Here is a 19,136-nt window from a genome sequence, read left to right on the forward strand (position 1 = left end):
CTTAACAGCATGAACAAAAACTGCACAACATAAACCAGCTGAATTTTTGAGAGTAAGCGTAACAGCACAGGAAAATCTAATTCTATTTATAAAAATACATATATACACATATTTTTTTATGCATTATGTATGTTTGAATAGGGGAATCAACAAATCCATGCCCTGTTGTCTTCATTTGATCATTTGACATATATCTATATTTGTGTGTGTAGAGTTCACAATCTCCTATATTCTTTTTCCACTCTTTAAAGGTTTCTTTGAACATTTTTTTTTCCTTTTCTTTTTAAATTAGTGGGTAGGGGGTTAGAGAGGTGCCGGTCTTTTTTCTGGTAGATCCGTCTGACTCCTACTGAGAAACCTGAAACCACTCCACCTAAATGTGGTTGATGCCAATTTTTTTTCTTCAAAAGTCTAAGGTGGTTTTAATATAGATGGTTGATGAATAATACTGGCAATGAAACGAAAGTTACGCATCAAGTGCTAACAAGCTTGAAAATGTTACTCGCTGCTTTGAATCAGGTTCCAATTTTTTGCCTCCTTCCCCACTTCCAGATTGCTTCATTTATTTGTTGCTTTGCTCCAAGCCAACTGCCAGGGCCTTATCAGAGCTAAAAACAGAAAAAAATACATACTAATTTCTGCCCAGAATAAATGTTGACAACAGTTTGACACTGACAGAAAAGCAAAATGGGGCATGATACACTTACAGATGTTGCCAGCAACAAATCCACAAGCATTTCCCCCTCTCCAAAACAGCAATGTGCTGCTTTCCTAATGACGGACAAAACAGAACCAAAGTCCTACATTGGTTTTGCATACAAATCTGCCGGGATTCAGCGTTCTTGAAACTGTACTCATATATTGATATGTGTTGCGCTCATGGAATAGAAAAATACATGTGATCTTCCTTTCCTCCACTCTCTTTCACTCTGTCACCCTATGGCCCAGCTCCCCCTAACACCAGAAATTTAAAAAAAAAACCAACTCCATAGCACCACAACTAAGCACAAACTGACGCTTATATTTCATGTCAAACACACAGAAAAAGGAAGATGACCAGAGAGCCAAAAAGGTCATGACAAATTCATCAGTGATAACAGGTCAAAGAAAAAACAAACAACTCAAGCCGTGTGACTGTTCTTTCTTGCACTCCTTCCTTTCTTCTCTTTCTACATTCTTAGCACATTCATGATTTGCATATTACGAATTTTGAAACTTCTTGACAGAATCAAAGTCCACCAAAAGTTAAACTGGTTTTATTAGAACTGCGTTAGCAGCCATTTCACACTGCCTGAAAACTGAGCAAGTCATGAACACAATTCCAGTCTAGGAATCTTCGAATGTTGACTGTCAGATCACAGGCTCAAATTTGTCCAACCCTCTCCCAGACAATATTGACAAACAGCTGACTTTGTTATTTTCAATAGCACAATGTTGCTGGAATGAAGACAAGCAGGTGCCCAAGACCTAGGCAGTGGAAGAGGAAGTCTGGTCACAGTGGAATGAAGCAAAAGATACAGACCTGACCTTGTCAACAAATGCTGAAGTCATAACAGGAATGTCTAGGACTGCAGAAAGCACTGAGAGTCATTATTTTGATGAGCTTTAAGGAAAATAACTTTCATGATAATTACATTTGTTCTAGTAGCCTGCTTTCAAGAAGTGAGAAGAATGTCCTGCACAACTTTCATAACAAAGTATAGAAGACACTGCCTTCATACATTCTGTGCATTTTCTGGATTCTCTCAGAGGGGGTCCTCTAATTTTTCAATGTCTTAAAAATCCTTCAGATGCACAGTCTAAAAAAAAACAACAACATTCCTTCAGATGCAGGCTCAAAATCAAGGTATACTGATTCACTTTATCAGTCAAACAGTGGAATCAGAACACCAATTAGTACTTGGGTTAGAGAACAAAAAGAAAATAAAGGTTAGTTTCAGTTTTAGGTTGCCAAGGAGGCGTCACTGCATTCAGACAAATCCATATACGCTACACCACATCTGCTAGGCAGATGCTTGACCAGCAGCATAACCCAACACGCTTAGCCAGGCCTTGAGTGTGTGCATACATATCTGTGTACCTATCAAAACTGATTACTTCTACTGAAGTTCATCAGAGGACAACAATTAGGTTACCAAGGGTTCTTTTTCAGTGTGCAAAGTGTGTGCTGCAAACGGGACCTCGGTTTATAGGCTCATCCGAATGACTAGACGCTCAGTTCGATTTTCCAGTCAAATTTGGGAGAATGGGGGAGAACAGGAATCGAACCCAGACCCTCATGGAGTCTGTATTGGCAGGTGAGGATCTTAACCATTGTGCCCCTTTCCTCCTAGCAATAAGCTAGCAATGAATGAATACACTCAACGATCAGTTTAGCAATGCTATTATCAAGCTTGCTGATACCCAGCAATGCCCTAAAAGAATCATCTGGCGGTGCCCGCTGATAATTCTAACACTTTACATGAACACAACAGTCTGTTCAACAAATAACTGGCTGGTGAAAGTATGGACAATGCAACAGGCAAAGGGAGAAAAGGGAATTGTTCAAGGAAGCAATCACAACAGGTTTTCCAGATTATATCATGCTCTTTGCTCATGAAAATCTCATGATGAAAATTTGCTCATAACAGTGTAATGATGGAAAACAACAAACACTTTGAAAAAGAGAGAGCTCGCGAGACACAGAGAGAGAGAGAGAGGGAGAGAAAGAGAGAGACTGTAATGTAAAGTTCCAACAATAAAACAAACCAATAAAACAGAAAGAGTTGATGGGATCAAAGATGCAGGTAAAACATGACACAGATGACGGATGACGACGATACTTGTAGTTCCAAAACCATGCAACACAAACACAACCATTTCCTGTTACAACGACAACCCATGAACCAAAACCACACCGACACCAAAACACCATCCTGATAAATACCCACAGGGGATTCTGATTACAATAATTGTTTCTCCAGCCAACCCAAGCAAGCACGTCACATCACAACTCTCATCGGTGGGCAGTCTGTAGTTTGTCAACGCGGAGTGCAGAACACTGTGCAAGAATCTGGCACCACACCAGGCTGCTGCTCTATGGCTGGTGCCCGATCCACCCCAAAGTCTCCTCCTCACTCTTTGGGGAACACAGCAAAACCCTCCTCTTGACATAAGGCAGAAAATATACCATTTTGATCTCTTCTTCAGGGGGGACAAAATACATGATCTGATCCCTTTGGGGGGAACAACAAGTGATACACCATTTTTATCTCTTTTTCAGGAGGACAAAATACTTAATTTGATCCCTTACAGGGGAGGGGTGGGGAAAGGAACAACAAGAGATACACCATTTTGATCTCTTTTTTTGGGGGGGGGGGGGGGGGGAAAAAATACATGACTTGACCCCTTTCAGGGGAGGAGGAAGAAGAGACATGATTTTGATCTCTTTTTCAGGGGGACAAAATACATGATTTGATCCCTTTCAGGGGTGGAGGAAGAAGAGACATGATTTTGATCTCTTTTTAAGGGGACAAAATACATGATTTGATCCCTTTCAGGGGAGGAGGAAGAAGAGACATGATTTTGATCTCTTTTTAGGGGGACAAAATACATGATTTGATCCCTTTCAGGGGAGGAGGAAGAAGAGACATGATATCTCTTTTTAAGGGGACAAAATACATGATTTGATCCCTTTCAGGGGAGGATGAAGAAGAGACATGATTTTGATCTCTTTTTCAGGGGACAAAATACATGATTTGATCCCTTTCAGGGGAGGATGAAGAAGAGACATGATTTTGATCTCTTTTTAAGGGGACAAAATACATGATTTGATCCCTTTCAGGGGTGGAGGAAGAAGAGACATGATTTTGATCTCTTTTTCAGGGGGACAAAATACATGATTTGATCCCTTTCAGGGGTGGAGGAAGAAGAGACATGATTTTGATCTCTTTTTCAGGGGGACAAAATACATGATTTGATCCCTTTCAGGGGAGGAGGAAGAAGAGACATGATTTTGATCTCTTTTTCAGGGGGACAAAATACATGATTTGATCCCTTTGAGGGGTGGGGGGAGGAACAAGAGATTGTTTTGATTACACCTAGCCCAAAATAACCTGCTGTCACAATATATTTTGAAACAACAGACATGTCATGACCATGACTGAAGGGTACCATCACATACCAACACAAAAACCTATGCACAGATCAACTCTTGTTGGAACGTAAACCACACAGTGCCCCCAAAACAGAAAGACACCTTGAAGAAACACTGACACCGGCAGAGATTAACAGCCCCACAAAAAAACAACAACAGAACAACAACAAATAGCCTGTGTAGAATGGAATACATATAGTCCAAAATGAAAAAATATTCATACAATCAAAATACAAACTGCATGTCATGTAGCAATGAGAAAAGCCCTCACTAAAAAGTAAATTCACATTTCATTCAACACTGTCTAATGGCTTCATTAACCCATTTAAATGGAAGGAAACATGAAAAAAAGAAATCCCATTAACTTAAAAAAACAAAAACAAAAAAAACAAACATATGATACAACTCTTTTTTCTTTCTCTCTTTTTTTTTTTTTTTAGTTGTTTCCTTCCTTTTTTTTTTTGCCCTTAAGAGTAAGCGTTGATACAAAAGAGTTGATGGGAATAAACAAACTCTGAACTCAAACTCTGATCAGGCGAGGAGGTGGTAGAGGAAGCGGAAGTGAGAAAGAGGTTGTGGGGGAGCGAAAGTTGGCAGGCTCTATCTGTCCACCAACTGTATGACTGCGATCGCCCAAAAAATCAAGCAACACAGACCTGATAACACACCATAACAGAAACTCAAAAAAAAAAAAAAAAAAAAAGGCCGCTTACAGCACAGGTTGCAGGAATAGAAGATATCTGCAGGAAAAGAGGGTGCTGCATACACATGCACAAGGGAGATAATATACTAATATACCAAGGGAGCTCACTAGCCAAAGCTACTTTGGGTTTCCCCAACTGAGTGGGATAGCGGAGGACAGGAAACGGACCAGGCTAGAATCTGCACCAGTGGTTCACGTAGCTGTGCATGAAATTAAACTTCAGTTGTTCTTTTTCTCTGGTTCTGGGCTGAAAACATGAGCAAAATCAAGTCATGGAAGAAAAAAATCTTTGAGCAAAAACAAGTCACACAGAGAAGAACCCTGAGCCACTTTACAATTCTCCAGTTCTTCTTTGCATAGGTGCTTGAGTCCACCCAAAACCGCTTAATCTGCGTTAAAAAAAAAAGGGCCAGTCTTTGTATTTAGCTGATTGAATTCAGTTTTCTTAATGGACTGATTTACTTATCCATAAGGTAAATAGTTGCGCTGATGCAAGGAGTTACCTTTGTCCTTAGCAATAGACGTTTCCTCCGATCTACTAAGTAAATACTGGCTGCCCTACATGTGCAAAAGTTGTTCCATAGTCATGATGCTATGCAGAAAATAAACAGAACATGTAAACAGATATACTGACATACAATGAAATACCACCAAAATAACAATGTCATGTGGTTTTGTTCATCGCATGAAAAAAAACAAACACAACCACTCGCAAAAGGTAGAATTTAAAAAAAACATTAAAGAAAAACTGAATGAATAGTATGTAAATCATACAAGTTGACATGGTAACTGAGAAAAACAAAAAGAAAACATACATGCAAAACTCTGTCTTGGTCAAAGGCAAAAAACAATACTGTACACTATTCAATGCTGTGTTGACACAAATATCAGGCATCTCAAGTCTATCCAGAAAAGCAAAACATTAACAATATGCATTTTACCATTCAGGCATATGAAACAGTCATCAAAACACTTCAACAATCAGAAAATTAAATATACTGAATAAAACAAACGAAAACTGTTTCGATATCCAGTGAAATTAATTTTCCTTTCAGTTCTTAACCACACAGGAAAAAAATAGTTATTCCTTTCATAGAAGCAAAGGTGGGGAAAGAGGGAAAGACAACAAGAGAGCGAGAGTGAGAGTGGGGGACTGGAGAGAGAGAGAGAGAGAGAGAGAGAGAGAGAGAGAGAGAGACTGCAGGTACGTGTATGCATGTGATGTGTTGACATGTACGTGTCATGAATATAATCTAGAAATATATATATATATATCTGCAAGTGCTACATCAGTTTCTTCAATATTCCAAAATGACTGTAAAGGGGCAAAAAAAACACAACAACTATATCAATTATGCTAATCATAAAGAAACCACATAAAAATTTGTTTAAAATCTACCTAAAGACAGATGATCAAATCAAATCTTTTAGCAAACTCTGGAGTACAAGATTGTTCTATACCAAAAAGCATGATCAAATAACTGGCTCTGTGTCACAATCATGTAAAAAAAAAAACACACACAAAAAAACACAAAAGAAACAAAAAAAAACCCCAAAAACAAACAAACAAACATCTGCATTTTAAACACACACACACACACACAGTGGCCTCAAAGTCAACAAAATGTAAACACAAACAACAATGAATCAAAAAAAAAAAAAAAAAAAAAAGGGAACCAGAAATTCAAGACCTCACTCAGAAATACCAAGGAGTCAAACACACACAATGCCTTGAAATTGAGACAAATTTTGTGGGGAACAGAAACAAACAAACAAGTGAAAGAAACTTACAAAAGAAAAATCTTGAAAATGAAGGAGAAAAAACAATATAAAATAACAATAATAAAAGGAATACCGATGAAAAAAGAAAATTAACAACATAACAGCTTGCCCAGTAAATTTCATGAACACCACAAATCTTTTACTGTGGGACCACACATAAACAACACACACACACACACACACACACCTGAACAAACACAAAATCAAACAAAAAGAGACAACGGCACAAAAGTACCACAGACACAACCACCACAACGCCAACGGTTCAAACAATGCGTTCTCATCTTTCCCGGCGTGAATCATTTCTCTCGACGCACCACCACGACAGCCGGAGGGACTAGAGACAGGGAGCACACGATGTGGGGAAAGAAAGAGAAAAAGAGAGAGAGATATGTCAGAACGCAGGCTGTGATGCGAAGAAGCGTTGAAGGATGGGCGTCCTTCCCTCCCTTCCCACCGCCTTGGTCTCTCTTCTTCGTCATTGTTGCTGTTCTTCTTCTTCTCTGTCCCAGCCAGCCAGCAAGCCAGGCAGGCAACTGGCGCTCAGTTGGTGTGAATCATGGCACTGCCGTAGCCAAACCCTTTGGGCCCAAAGTTCCTTCCGTAGCAGGCTGGAAGAAGATAAATCATGCATCATTCACTGATCAGTTTTGATCCTTTAAATGTATTTGTATTTCTTCTTATCACAACAGATTTCACTCTGTGAAATTTGGGCTGCTCTCCCCAGGGAGAGCGTGTTGCTATAATACAGCGCCACCCATTTTTTTTGGTGTTTTTTCCTGTGTGCAGTTTTATTTGTTTTTCCTATGGAAGTGGATTTTTCTACAGAATTTTGCCAGGAACATCCCTTTTCTTGCTGTGGGTTTTTTTTACTTGCGCTAAGTGTATGCTGCACACGGGACCTCAGTTTATCGTCTCATTCGAATGACTAGTGTCCAGACCACCACTCAAGGTCTAGTGGAAGGGGAGAAAATATTGGCGGCTGAGCCGTGATTTGAACCAGCGCGCTCAGATTCTCTCGCTTCCTAGGCGGACGCGTTACCTTTAGGCCATCACTCCACATAGACATATACAGATTTTTCTTTTAACAATGTTTGTTCTCTCTCTCTCTCTGAAAAAGAAACTACAAACAGCTATAAAACAAATTTATATATATATTTTTTTTAAGAAGACAAAATTATTATTATTCTTTATTTATCTTAATTTTTGTTGTTGATGCTGTTGTAATTTTCTGATACTTCAGCATTATAAGTCAATATTCATTCAAAACTGCACAACCTTTTGTATCTCCCTACACCTTTAAGTGCACAAACTGTTCAAGTATGTGTCTTTTCTTTTCTTCATTATTTTATACCAGCAGGTATGGTTGTGATAAACAGAAAACAAATAATGTCAATATCCAGAATTATGACAAGTTTAGTTCATTTACAAACATACCTCTAAAAGTAAGCCAGCCACATAAAACACTTCATGAGCACACTTGCAGCACACAACCCAACACTGTGAAGTGCTCCTCATTCAATGGGTGCACAATTATCTCCCTTTTCATGGTTTTATTCTTCCAGGTTATGCTTTGTTGGTCGTGTGCAGATACACAGATTTTTTGTCCAGAGGTATTCCATCCATTAACTCATTGGCAGATCTATCAACCGTCATGCAGTTTGTGAACACTGTTCAAACAGCAAAGCTTTCTAGAACCATTGTGATCAAGGGTCTGACGTCACATGTGGAACGTAATAAAACAATGTGTCAGGGCCTTATGCAACACCAGATATAGATGATATCAACAGTTATGCAACACCAGATATAGATGATATCAACAGTTACAGGCCCCTTAGCCTTTTATGGCCAACGGGGCAGTGAATACATATCTGTTGTGTCTGGGGATCAGCATAGGAAGGTAGTAGGAACCATTCCTCACCTCCAGCCGTTTGACGCTTCCCAAAACCTAGGTGTTGTGAGGAAAATCAGTGTAAAAAGCCTTTCCCAAGGACTTCTTCTTCTTCTTCTGCGTTCACTCGTATGCACACAAGTGGGCTTTTACGTGTATGACCGTTTTTACCCCGCCATGTAGGCAGCCATACTCCGTTTTTGGGGGTGTGCATGCTGGGTATGTTCTTGTTTCCATAACCCACCGAACGCTGCATATTTGATCTTCTGCTTGCATATACACACGGAGGGGGTTCAAGCACTAGCAGGTCTGCACATATGTTGACCTGGGAGATCGTAAAAATCTCCACCCTTTACCCACCAGGCGCCGTCACCGTGATTCGAACCCGGGACCCTCAGATTGACAGTCCAACGCTTTAACCACTCGGCTATTGCGCCCGTCTTTTCCCAAGGACAAAACACCATGCTAAAACAGGACCTCGAACCCTGGCCACTGCTGAACACTGGACCAGAAGTCCAACACCTTTCCAATTCTGACATGGTGCTGTATTTGAGAAGATATATTTCCGAAATCAAATATTCTCCCACGTCCTAATGTCATGAGTAATAAGGTTTTCTGTCACTGATCCACAAGGTAGTGCTGGTTTACGTTTTGTCCAGTCCTGTTATCATCATAAGATGAAATTGTGAAACTATACCACTGTCTCAGATCACTTGCTTACATTCCTAACAATGTTTATAGCTTCACCCTCTTTTGTCACATTTGTAGGAAAAAACAACAAACACTTTTAACAGTCTTTCATTATCAATTTTTCTCCAGGCAGTCATGCAGAAGCAAGTCCCATCGCTAAACACTTTTCACAGCCTTTTCAGGAGTTATGCTGATTTTCCAAGGACATTTTTGACAACATCAACCAGAAGCATTGCAGAGACAGACACATACACAGAGATAAGAGATAGAGAGAAGCTGACCTTTACAGGCACTGCAGAGACAGACACACACAGAAACAGAGACAGAGATAGAGAGAAGCTGACCTTTACATGCACTGAGGAGACAGATACACACAGAAACAGAGACAGAGATAGAGAGAAGCTGACCTTTACAGGCACTGCAGAGACAGACACACACAGAAACAGAGACAGAGATAGAGAGAAGCTGACCTTTACAGGCATTGCAGAGACACACACACACAGAAACAGAGACAGAGATAGAGAGAAGCTTACCTTTATAGGCATTGCACAGACAGATACACACAGAAACAGAGACAGAGATAGAGAGAAGCTGACCTTTATAGGCATTGCAGAGACAGATACACACAGAAACAGAGACAGAGACAGAGAGAAGCTGACCTTTACAGGCACTGCAGAGACAGACACACACAGAAACAGACAGAGACAGAGACAGAGAGAAGCTGACCTTTATAGGCATTGCACAGACAGATACACACAGAAACAGAGACAGAGATAGAGAGAAGCTGACCTTTATAGGCATTGCAGAGACAGACACACACAGAAACAGAGACAGAGATAGAGACAAGCTGACCTTTACAGGCATTGCAGAGACAGATGCACACAGAAACAGATAGAGAGAAGCTGACGTTTACAGGAACTGCAGACACACACACACACACACATACACAGAAACAGAGACAGAGATAGAGAGAGGCTGACCTTTGCAGTAGATGTTGTTTTCGTGTTCAGTAAGAAGAGTGGAGTCCAGACTCTTGTTACAGGAGCTGCACTTGAAACAGGCCTTGTGGTACACCTGCAGACAGAAAGCACACAGGGTCTGAACAACTCTGAAACGTCTTCACTGCTGGTTCACACTTCTAAAGACAAATACTACTATCCAGCAGATGCAAAAAAAAAAAAAAAAAATCAACTTCTTGCATGATAACACACACTGCAACACACACACATGTAGACATGCATACAAAATACACACAACATTCAACATTGCATGCACACAAAACACACAAACAAATATCTTTACTGGCACCTTCATCGTCAATCTGAAAACTATGTGAAAAAAGCAACAACAAAAACTAAAGATAAAGAATGCTAAAGATAATAACACAAACTAAAACAAATCCTAGAAAAAAAAAATTACACACCACACAAACAAACATAAAACATTTTCACACACACACACACACATACATGTTGTATCACTCACTCTCTCCTCTCCTACCTTTCTCATTTCTTTATCTTGAAAAGATAACATTCAATGAGAAAATTAACACTTCAACTAAATGTCTACAATAACCATTACATGAGACAGGACATTAAAACAAAATTGCTTCTTCTCACACACTGTCTCTCACTCTCCTTCTTTCTACAAAGTAGATGTGGTGTTGCGTGTATGGATCAGTGTGCACACTTTGACATCCCCTAGATGTTGAAACTAAAGCTGCACATATTGGTTGATAGATTAATAAGGATGCTGCCTAACCTTGGTCAGAGACCAGGCTCTAAGCACATTATAAACATGGAGTCATTTGCACAACAGGCTGTCTACCTGGGTAGAGCTGACCTGGAGCTGCTTTAAGGTGCTCACCATTTGTTTCCTGTGTCATTCTGTTGGGTTTCAGCCATGCACACGGACACCACACACGCACATGTATATCAACGTGTACTATTTTATAATATTCTACCTGGGCCAACTCTCCTGTTGTCCTGGGTTCTTTTACTTGCATGAAGTGTATGCTACACAAATGCTCGGCCACCCCTACCTTGTTGATGCCAACCACCCGCTCGGCAAAGAAGACGGCGCCTCCACAGCGAGCACACGCCTCGTTGTTGCCCATGTCCCCACCGTTTGACAGACGGTTTGGCACCTGGGCTTGAGCCAGGTGTGACACGTTCCTGACACACACACACGACATGTGTCATAATAACAATAATAATGTGCATTTATTAAGCGCATATCCTGCTGCTTTAAGAGTGTTTAATAATACATGTTGCATGAATAAGATACAGAGTATAAAAATCAGTAAAGATTCTTCTTCTATGCTGTAGTCTCCGATTAAAGAGGCACCACTGATGACCTAGCAACCAGTAGATACGAACTTGCTTTCATTTTCTCCGCATAGGTGGATAGTAGTTTGCACAGGACAGGAATGTCAGACCCCTGCAGGAGTCTGCACGGTTAAGTCTGTGTAATTAAAATTAGATTTCAAAATGGTGTCACAATACTCTCTTCTCCTACCTCAAACACAAACACTGTCAAAGACGATGCCGTTCTGGTTCAAATCATGGCTCAGCCGCCGATATTTTCTCCCCCTCCACTAGACCTTGAGTGGTGGTCTGGACGCTGGTCATTCGGATGAGACAATCAACCGAGGTCCCATGTGCAGCATGCACTTAGCGCACGTAAAAGAACCCACGGTAATAAAAGGGCTGTTCCTGGCAAAATTATGTAGAAAAATCCACTTAGGAAAAACAAATAAAACTGCACCCAGGAAAAAATACAAAAAAGTGGGTGGCGCTATAGTGTAGCGACGTGTTCTCCCTGGGGAGAGCAGCCCGAATTTCACACAGAGAAATCTGTTGTGATAAAAAGAAATACAAATACAAATATGTCACAAACAGGATATAAAACACCATGACAATGGCTCTCTGGAAAGGACACATCACACAAAATGACAGTGCCTTTTCACCACTGCTCTGTTCATTACACAAAGTTCACCTAAGATCTTCATCCCTCACAACATTTTAAATAAGCCTGAAAAGTCACCATTTAAAAAAAATTTTAAACTATCCCCATACAGTGATTTATTCATACTTACTTCAGATTCCCATTCAGCTGTGTGTGTGTGTGTGTGTGTGTGTGTGTGTGTGTGTGTGGGTGTGTAATCCATTTATTTGTTTATGTATCCTTTCCCCACCCCCACCCCCCTGAAGGCTTGACTAGGCATGTTGGGTTATGCTGCTGGTCAGGCATCTGCTTAGCACAGTACAAAGACAAAAAAAAATACGGTAGCTGAAGACTTATGCAGGGACAACAGAGGAAGTACACTCACTGTGTACAGATTTCATCAGCTCTGCCAGTGTCCATGGACAGTCCAGAGGCCCCGCCTGCATAGCCATACCCCTTCGGCCCAAAGTGGCGACCATAGCATGCTGGAAACGTCATAAACATCAGTGTCTTGTCAGTGATATCTACCTATCTATCTAGATCTATCATCTCTCTCTCTTTCTCTCTCTCTCCCTCTATATACACTGTGTGTGTGCATGCGTATGCATGTGTGTGCTTGCGTGTGTGTTCAAGTGTGATTATGAAAATGATATCCCCAAGAAACACCAGTATTTGGTCAGTGATACATTATGTGTGTGTGTGTGAGTGTGAGCACAGGAGTGAGTGTGTGAGTGAGTGAAAGAGAGTGTGTGCATGTGTGTGTGTGTGTGTGTGTGTGTGTGCGTGTATGTTTGTGTTGTGTGTGTCTATTCATTCTTTAGATTAGTGTCTTTTCTATATATTTGTGTGTGTGTGTGTGTGTGTGTGTGTGTTTCTGAATGTGTGTGAGATGAAGAGATGGACAGCACAAGGAATTACCAGGGTGGCGGGGAAGAGAAAGAGAGACAGAGGCAGAGAGAACTCAGAAGATTACAAGGAAGAGGGAGAGGAAAAGAGACACAGAGACAGAGAGAGAGCTAGAGAGAGAGGGAGAGAGAGAGACAGGCATAAAGAAAGAGAGAGAGAGAAAGAGAGACAGGCAGTCATAGAGGCAGAGACAAAGAGAGAGGGAAGGAGAGACAGACACAATGACAGTCACAGAAATAGAGACGCAGAGTAAGAGTGAAAGACCGACAGACAGTCATAAAGACAGACAGACAGACAGACAGACAGGGAGAGAGGAAAAGAACACAATGGTTTACAGGGGGGCGGGGAGGTGGGTGCGGAGGGGGGATGGGAATGCAAACCCATGCCATACATGCTGGGAACATGAAACAGAGCAACAATGGAGAGAAGGGGGAAAGGGAAGGGAAGAACAGAGGAACCCATTGACAGAAGAATGAGGGGGTTGGGGGTGGGGGCGGGGGGTGGGGGTCAGGGGTGGGGGTGGGAGTGGGGATGAGAGAATTCTGACCAAAGGTGTCCCGGCTGTTTTTTTTTCTTCTTGACTGACAGGCCTGACAATGACAAAACCACCACCTCACCCCCATTCTACCCCCACCCCCACTCCCCCACACATCTCCTCCTTCCCCTATGATCGACCCAAGCCACCACCACAGATGTCAGTTTGTGGCACAGTGATATATACACCAACTGCACAACAAGGGGCAGGTTGGAGACTGGGACATCCCCCCCACGCCCCTCCACCCTACTACTCAATATCTGTGTATGTTTATTTCTATTTGTGTACCAGTTCTAACTGGTGTCAGCATTTCTTTCTCACACACACACACATGCACACAGAGCGAGTGTCCCTGAATTATTGTTTATTCTACATGATTCTATTTCTGAAACTTCCAACTGGCGTCTGCATTTGTTTTGCAACATACACACACACACACAACTCATTGTCCCTGAAATGATCAATATTTATTGAACATGATTCTATTTCTGTAGCAGTTCCAGCTGGACTTTTTCTTTTTCTTTTTTTTTTTAATCTTATCTTGTTTATTTTCTTTCTTACTCCACGCACCTCCCTGAGTCTCTATGTCGTCCAGTTTGCACCTATAACATCTAATGATAATACTTGTCCCTTCTCACCATCACCATCCTTCTACAGATACAACAAACACATCACTTCTGATCTCATAACCATTCGGTAAACAGCAACCTGTGAGAGGAAGGTGGCAGAATGGTCAAGACACTCATCTACCAATACAGAGAGTCCGCTAGGCTCTGGGTTCAAATCCTGCCTCTACCCCTCTCTCCCACGTTTGACTGGAAAATCAAACTGAGCATCTGGTCATTCGGACGAGACGATAAACCAAGGACCCATGTGCAGCTCGCATTTGACGCACTGAAAAAGAACCCACAACAACGAGAGTTGTACACTTACAAAATCATGTAGAAGAAATCCACTCTGTTAGGTACAGAAATGTATCTGCATGCGCTCAAGGCCTAAGCGTGTTGTGTCGTGCTGCTGGTCAGGCATCTGCTTTGCAGAACAAGCTCCCTGATAACCTCCGTCATTCTGATTCCCTCGCATCTTTTAAATCTTGTCTCAAAACTTACCTTTTCCCTCGGCAGTAAGTTCAATTGTGGCAGGTTCACTTCCTTTGCGTTAGCTGTGCTTGACTATGTATGTATACATATGTATGTGTACATAACTACATGCATGTATATGAATGTATATTGCGTGTGCGTGCGTTTATATACATTTGTGCCTGCCTATGAGTGCGTATGTGTTAGGGTAGCTGTTAGATACACATGTATTGTTAAAATGTATGTACGCAGTGTGTGTGTGTGTGTGTGTGTGTGTGTAGTCATATTTTGGTGTGTGTATGTAACATAGATGTAATGTTTTATGTTAACAAAGCGTTTTTGTAAAGCACCTAGAGCAGATTTCTGGATAGTGTGCTATATAAGTATCCATTATTACTATTATTATATGAGTGTCAGAAACACAGTGATGCCTACTTGAGAAACTGAAACTGAAAAACTGAAACTGTGAAACATGGTGTAAAACTAGGTGGTGCGATTCTGTCTCCAGTGCTAGCTGCATGCAGACAAGGTCTTTATCCACTGGCGGAGGGCCAGCTTCTGAATCAAGCAACAAGGACAAACTGGAAACAATCACTGCTCAAGCCGTTTAGTTCAAGTGGCAGAGAGTGCACAGGAAAGACCAAAGGTCAGTTTACCAAAAAAGTGGATTTCACTCCTCCTGATGCAAATGTTACAACCATGCTAAACTGTTTTATCACTTCAGAATGTTCCACAAAACAAAACAAAACAAAAAACCCACTAACTTTCAATTTTCTCACCCTTTAACAACAAAAATAAAATAGATAAAAACAACAACAACAACAACATCATAATACTAATAATGTGCAGCATTCTTTCCCTTTATACTTACAAATCTCTCCCTCTATCATATTTTCAATTCATACCTAGTCAAAATGGAAAAGATCTGGTTTCATTCAAAATTAATACACAAGACCCACCCAGGGTGGTATACACACACACAGTGCAAGTGATGATGCCCTTGAGGCTCGAACCTCACCTTTGCAGTAGATTTCCCCCTCGTGCTGTGTCAGGATGGTGGAGTCCAGCGTCTTGGAACAGGCTTGGCAGCGGAAACACGACTTGTGGTAGGCCTGTCACATCACATCACACACACACACACACACGTGTCGTCTCATTAGGATGAACATCTAAACCCTCACAACAGAGAAACAACAACAGCACCACACACATGTGGAAACACAACTTGTGGTAGGCCTGTCACATCACACGCATATACCGACTTGTCAGGATGAACAACTTAATCCCCCAACAGAGCAACAACAACAACACACACACACACACATATAAAAGCCGACACACATACATATAACACACCCCTGACCCATGCTCAGACCCCCCCACCCCCTCCCTCACACACAAGCACACACATGCGAGCACTCACACACACATACACACACACACACACATACATACATACACACACACACACACACACGCACCAACATGTGCTATTCTTTGTACGTCATCATAACGGCGGGTAATTTTTGCATGGTTTGATGTTTGACGTTTGTTTGGAAATGTCTGCGAAATGTCTGTAGGAACACAACTTATGGTAGGCCTGTAACATCTCACACATACACACACTGCCCTGTCAGGATAAACAACTTAATGCTCCAAAAAGGGAAACAACAACACACACACACACACACACACACACACACGCATAGATGCACATGCACACACACTCACACACTAATCACTGGCAGATAGACCTGACGGGACACTAAGACTTATTGACAGGCTGGAGACAAAGAGAACTCAAAGAAGGGAAACAAAAGGCATGGTAAAGGGTAAGAACACAAACAAAGGGAAGAGACTGAAGGAAAACAAATGGGAACAGAACAGAATGGGGAAAGGATTGGGGTAGAACAAAAGCAAACAGACTGTAGTAGTAAAACCAAAGGAAACAGAATAGGGCACAACACAAATGGGAGAGACTGGAATGAAACAAACAGAACAGAGCTAGTGGAGTTAAACAAATGGGAGGATAATAGAGTGAAACACAACAGACAAAGAATGAAGTAAAATAACAAGGCAATGGGATGCAGTAAAACACAGTGAGTATTGGCACAGAGTAAAACCAGGAAAGCGATCTGAATGGTGTGGAAGTCAACAGAGTGAAGCAGAACACACTGGGAACATAATGCATCAGAACCAAATGGGAACACAACTGATCAATCAATTAATGGAAACAGAATGGAGTAAAACATGAAGGGAACACACAAAGCACAAAGATCCCTATTGGCAAAAAACAACAACACAGGGTCCAGAATCAAGTAAAAATAAAAGTGAACAGAAAGAATTACAACACAAAGTATGGGAACAGAATGAAATAAAATCACAGTACGAACAGGAGCAAAACGACAAGGCTAAAAGGTCTCAATCAAAGCAAAGAAGAAAATTCATTATAACAGAAAGACTCCAAAACTTTTAATACTTAAAGACAATTTACAGCTTTAGGCACTGCCTAGTCTTCCAGTCTGTACACATGGGAACAACATGTATATTCATACATCAGAAGAAAGAAGATAGCACCGAAGCATTTCATTATAACGGAGACTCAAAACTCAGACTTTTAACTCAATGATAAAGGCATTAAGTACTGCCTTGACTGGAATCTGTCCATGTGGCAACAACAACAACTATATCAGAAGACAGACAGAAAGAGAGAAAATAAGAAAGAAAGAAAGAAAGAAAGAATAAAACAACAACAACAAAAACCAGTGACCAACCTGACCAGCCCCAATAACTTTCTCGGCCATGCAGAAAGACAGAAAGAAAGAAAGAAAGAAAACAAAAACCAGTGACCAACCTGGCCAGCCCCCATGACTTTCTCGGCCATTTAGAAAGAAAAAAAGAAAGAAAGAAAGAAAGAAAACAAAAACCAGTGACCAACCTGGCCAGCCCCAATAATTTCTCGGCCATGTAGAAAGACAGAAAGAAAGAACAAAAGAAAGAAAGAAAGAAAACAAAAACCAGTGACCAACCTGGCCAGCCCCGATGACTTTCTCGGCCATGTAGAAAGACAGAAAGAAAGAAAGAAAGAAAGAAAAAAAGACAGAAAGAATGAACGAAAGAAAACAAAAACCAGTGACCAACCTGGCCAGCCCCGATGACTTTCTCGGCCATGTAGACAGTCCTGTGACAGCGGGGACACTGCTCCCCACCGCCATAGGTACCCCCCGCCGAGGAGCTGTTGCTCCTGCGGACAACAAATGCACAGCGTCACTCTCACCACAGCACTTTGGAACGTTTCAACAACACTGCTGAGGGAAGAAGGTGGCAGAATGGTTACGACGCTCAGCTGCCAATACATAGAGTCCGTGAGGGTGTGGGTTCGAATTCCGCTCTCACCCTTTCTCCCAAGTTTGACTGGAAACTCAAACTGAGTATCTAGTCTTTCGGATGAGACCATAAACCGAGGTCCCATGTGCAGCACGCAATTGGTGCACTGAAAAAGAACCCATGGCAACAAAAGTATGGTCCTCTGGCAAAATTATGTAAAAAGAAATCCACTCTGACAGGTAAGCAAATATATAAGCATGCACTCAAGGCCTGACAAGCACACTGGGTTATGCTGCTGTCAGGCATCTGCCTAGCAGATGTGGTGTAGCATATATGGATTTGTCTGAATGCAGTGATGCCTCCGTGACAAACTGAAACTGCCATGGAAAGAAAGCCACGTGAAGAATTCTTTCAACTCATAACAAAACAAAATAGTGCTCCGTGGATGTGCATGCAAATGAAGGAAAAAAACAAATGTTATGTATGATAGTCAGTGATGTCCGACTATGACCATCAGAACAGCAGAGGAGGTGAGTACTGTCTCAACTATCTGGGCTAGAATTTTATTACAGTGGAGAGTGTCTTGCCAAGTTACATTCCCACTCTCTCCGCCAAGAGGGTTTTAGGACAGAAGCGTTGGGATGGTTCTCAAAGGCCAACAAGCCCCACAAGGCTGCAGCAGTAAGCAAATATGGCAGCGGTTACTCAAAGATCTCTGCACTCTGTAGTGTGCAACATGTACGTCTTTATTACTCACCCTGTGGACTATTTTGCACCCCCAACCCTCCCACCTGATCCCCCCACCAACAAATCATGGAAGACAGTATCCTCCATATTTTCTATTTCAAACTTTACTCTTTTTGTTCTTTGAGTTTCAAACGTAGTGCTCACAAGCAACCAGCAGAATTACTAGAAATGCTGCACTGTTCTATGTGAATCAGATAACTGTCACACATATCTCTGACATCAGGTGTGTAACTGGGCGTCCAACATAAAAATCAATTTCATAACCAAAACACCCCAAATTTGCATGGCACTGCTCTCTTTCTCTGTCACAGTTTCCTCAAATCATTCATTTGAAAAGTAGAGTTTTACAAAAGCACATAAAAAAGATTACAAAATTAAAGGTTCCACAGCTGTTC

The 19,136-nt window shown here is 41.4% G+C and overlaps 1 protein-coding gene and 1 long non-coding RNA gene across 4 annotated transcripts in view; one reads left to right on the forward strand and one right to left on the reverse strand.

The window, feature by feature from the left end:
- Positions 1-4,013, forward strand: part of LOC143286945 (uncharacterized) — a 380,932-nt gene extending 376,919 nt beyond the window's left edge. The window contains exon 2 of the long non-coding RNA XR_013055895.1: positions 1-4,013. This is a non-coding gene — a long non-coding RNA (uncharacterized LOC143286945).
- LOC143286943 (cysteine and glycine-rich protein 1-like) overlaps positions 3,641-19,136 on the reverse strand; it is a 26,872-nt gene continuing 11,376 nt past the window's right edge. For all 3 annotated transcript variants that reach the window (XM_076594909.1, XM_076594911.1, XM_076594910.1), the window contains exons 4-9: positions 17,809-17,911; positions 15,686-15,779; positions 12,533-12,632; positions 11,243-11,375; positions 10,182-10,275; positions 3,641-7,231 (exon numbers count right to left, since the gene is read on the reverse strand). In XM_076594909.1, the coding sequence (XP_076451024.1) occupies positions 7,164-7,231; positions 10,182-10,275; positions 11,243-11,375; positions 12,533-12,632; positions 15,686-15,779; positions 17,809-17,911 (592 nt within the window). In that variant the 3' untranslated portion in view covers positions 3,641-7,163. The remainder of the gene's footprint in view (positions 7,232-10,181; positions 10,276-11,242; positions 11,376-12,532; positions 12,633-15,685; positions 15,780-17,808; positions 17,912-19,136) is intronic.

The sequence above is a fragment of the Babylonia areolata genome, chromosome 10 (assembly GCF_041734735.1).
Source record: "Babylonia areolata isolate BAREFJ2019XMU chromosome 10, ASM4173473v1, whole genome shotgun sequence".
NCBI classification, from domain to species: domain Eukaryota; kingdom Metazoa; phylum Mollusca; class Gastropoda; order Neogastropoda; family Buccinidae; genus Babylonia; species Babylonia areolata.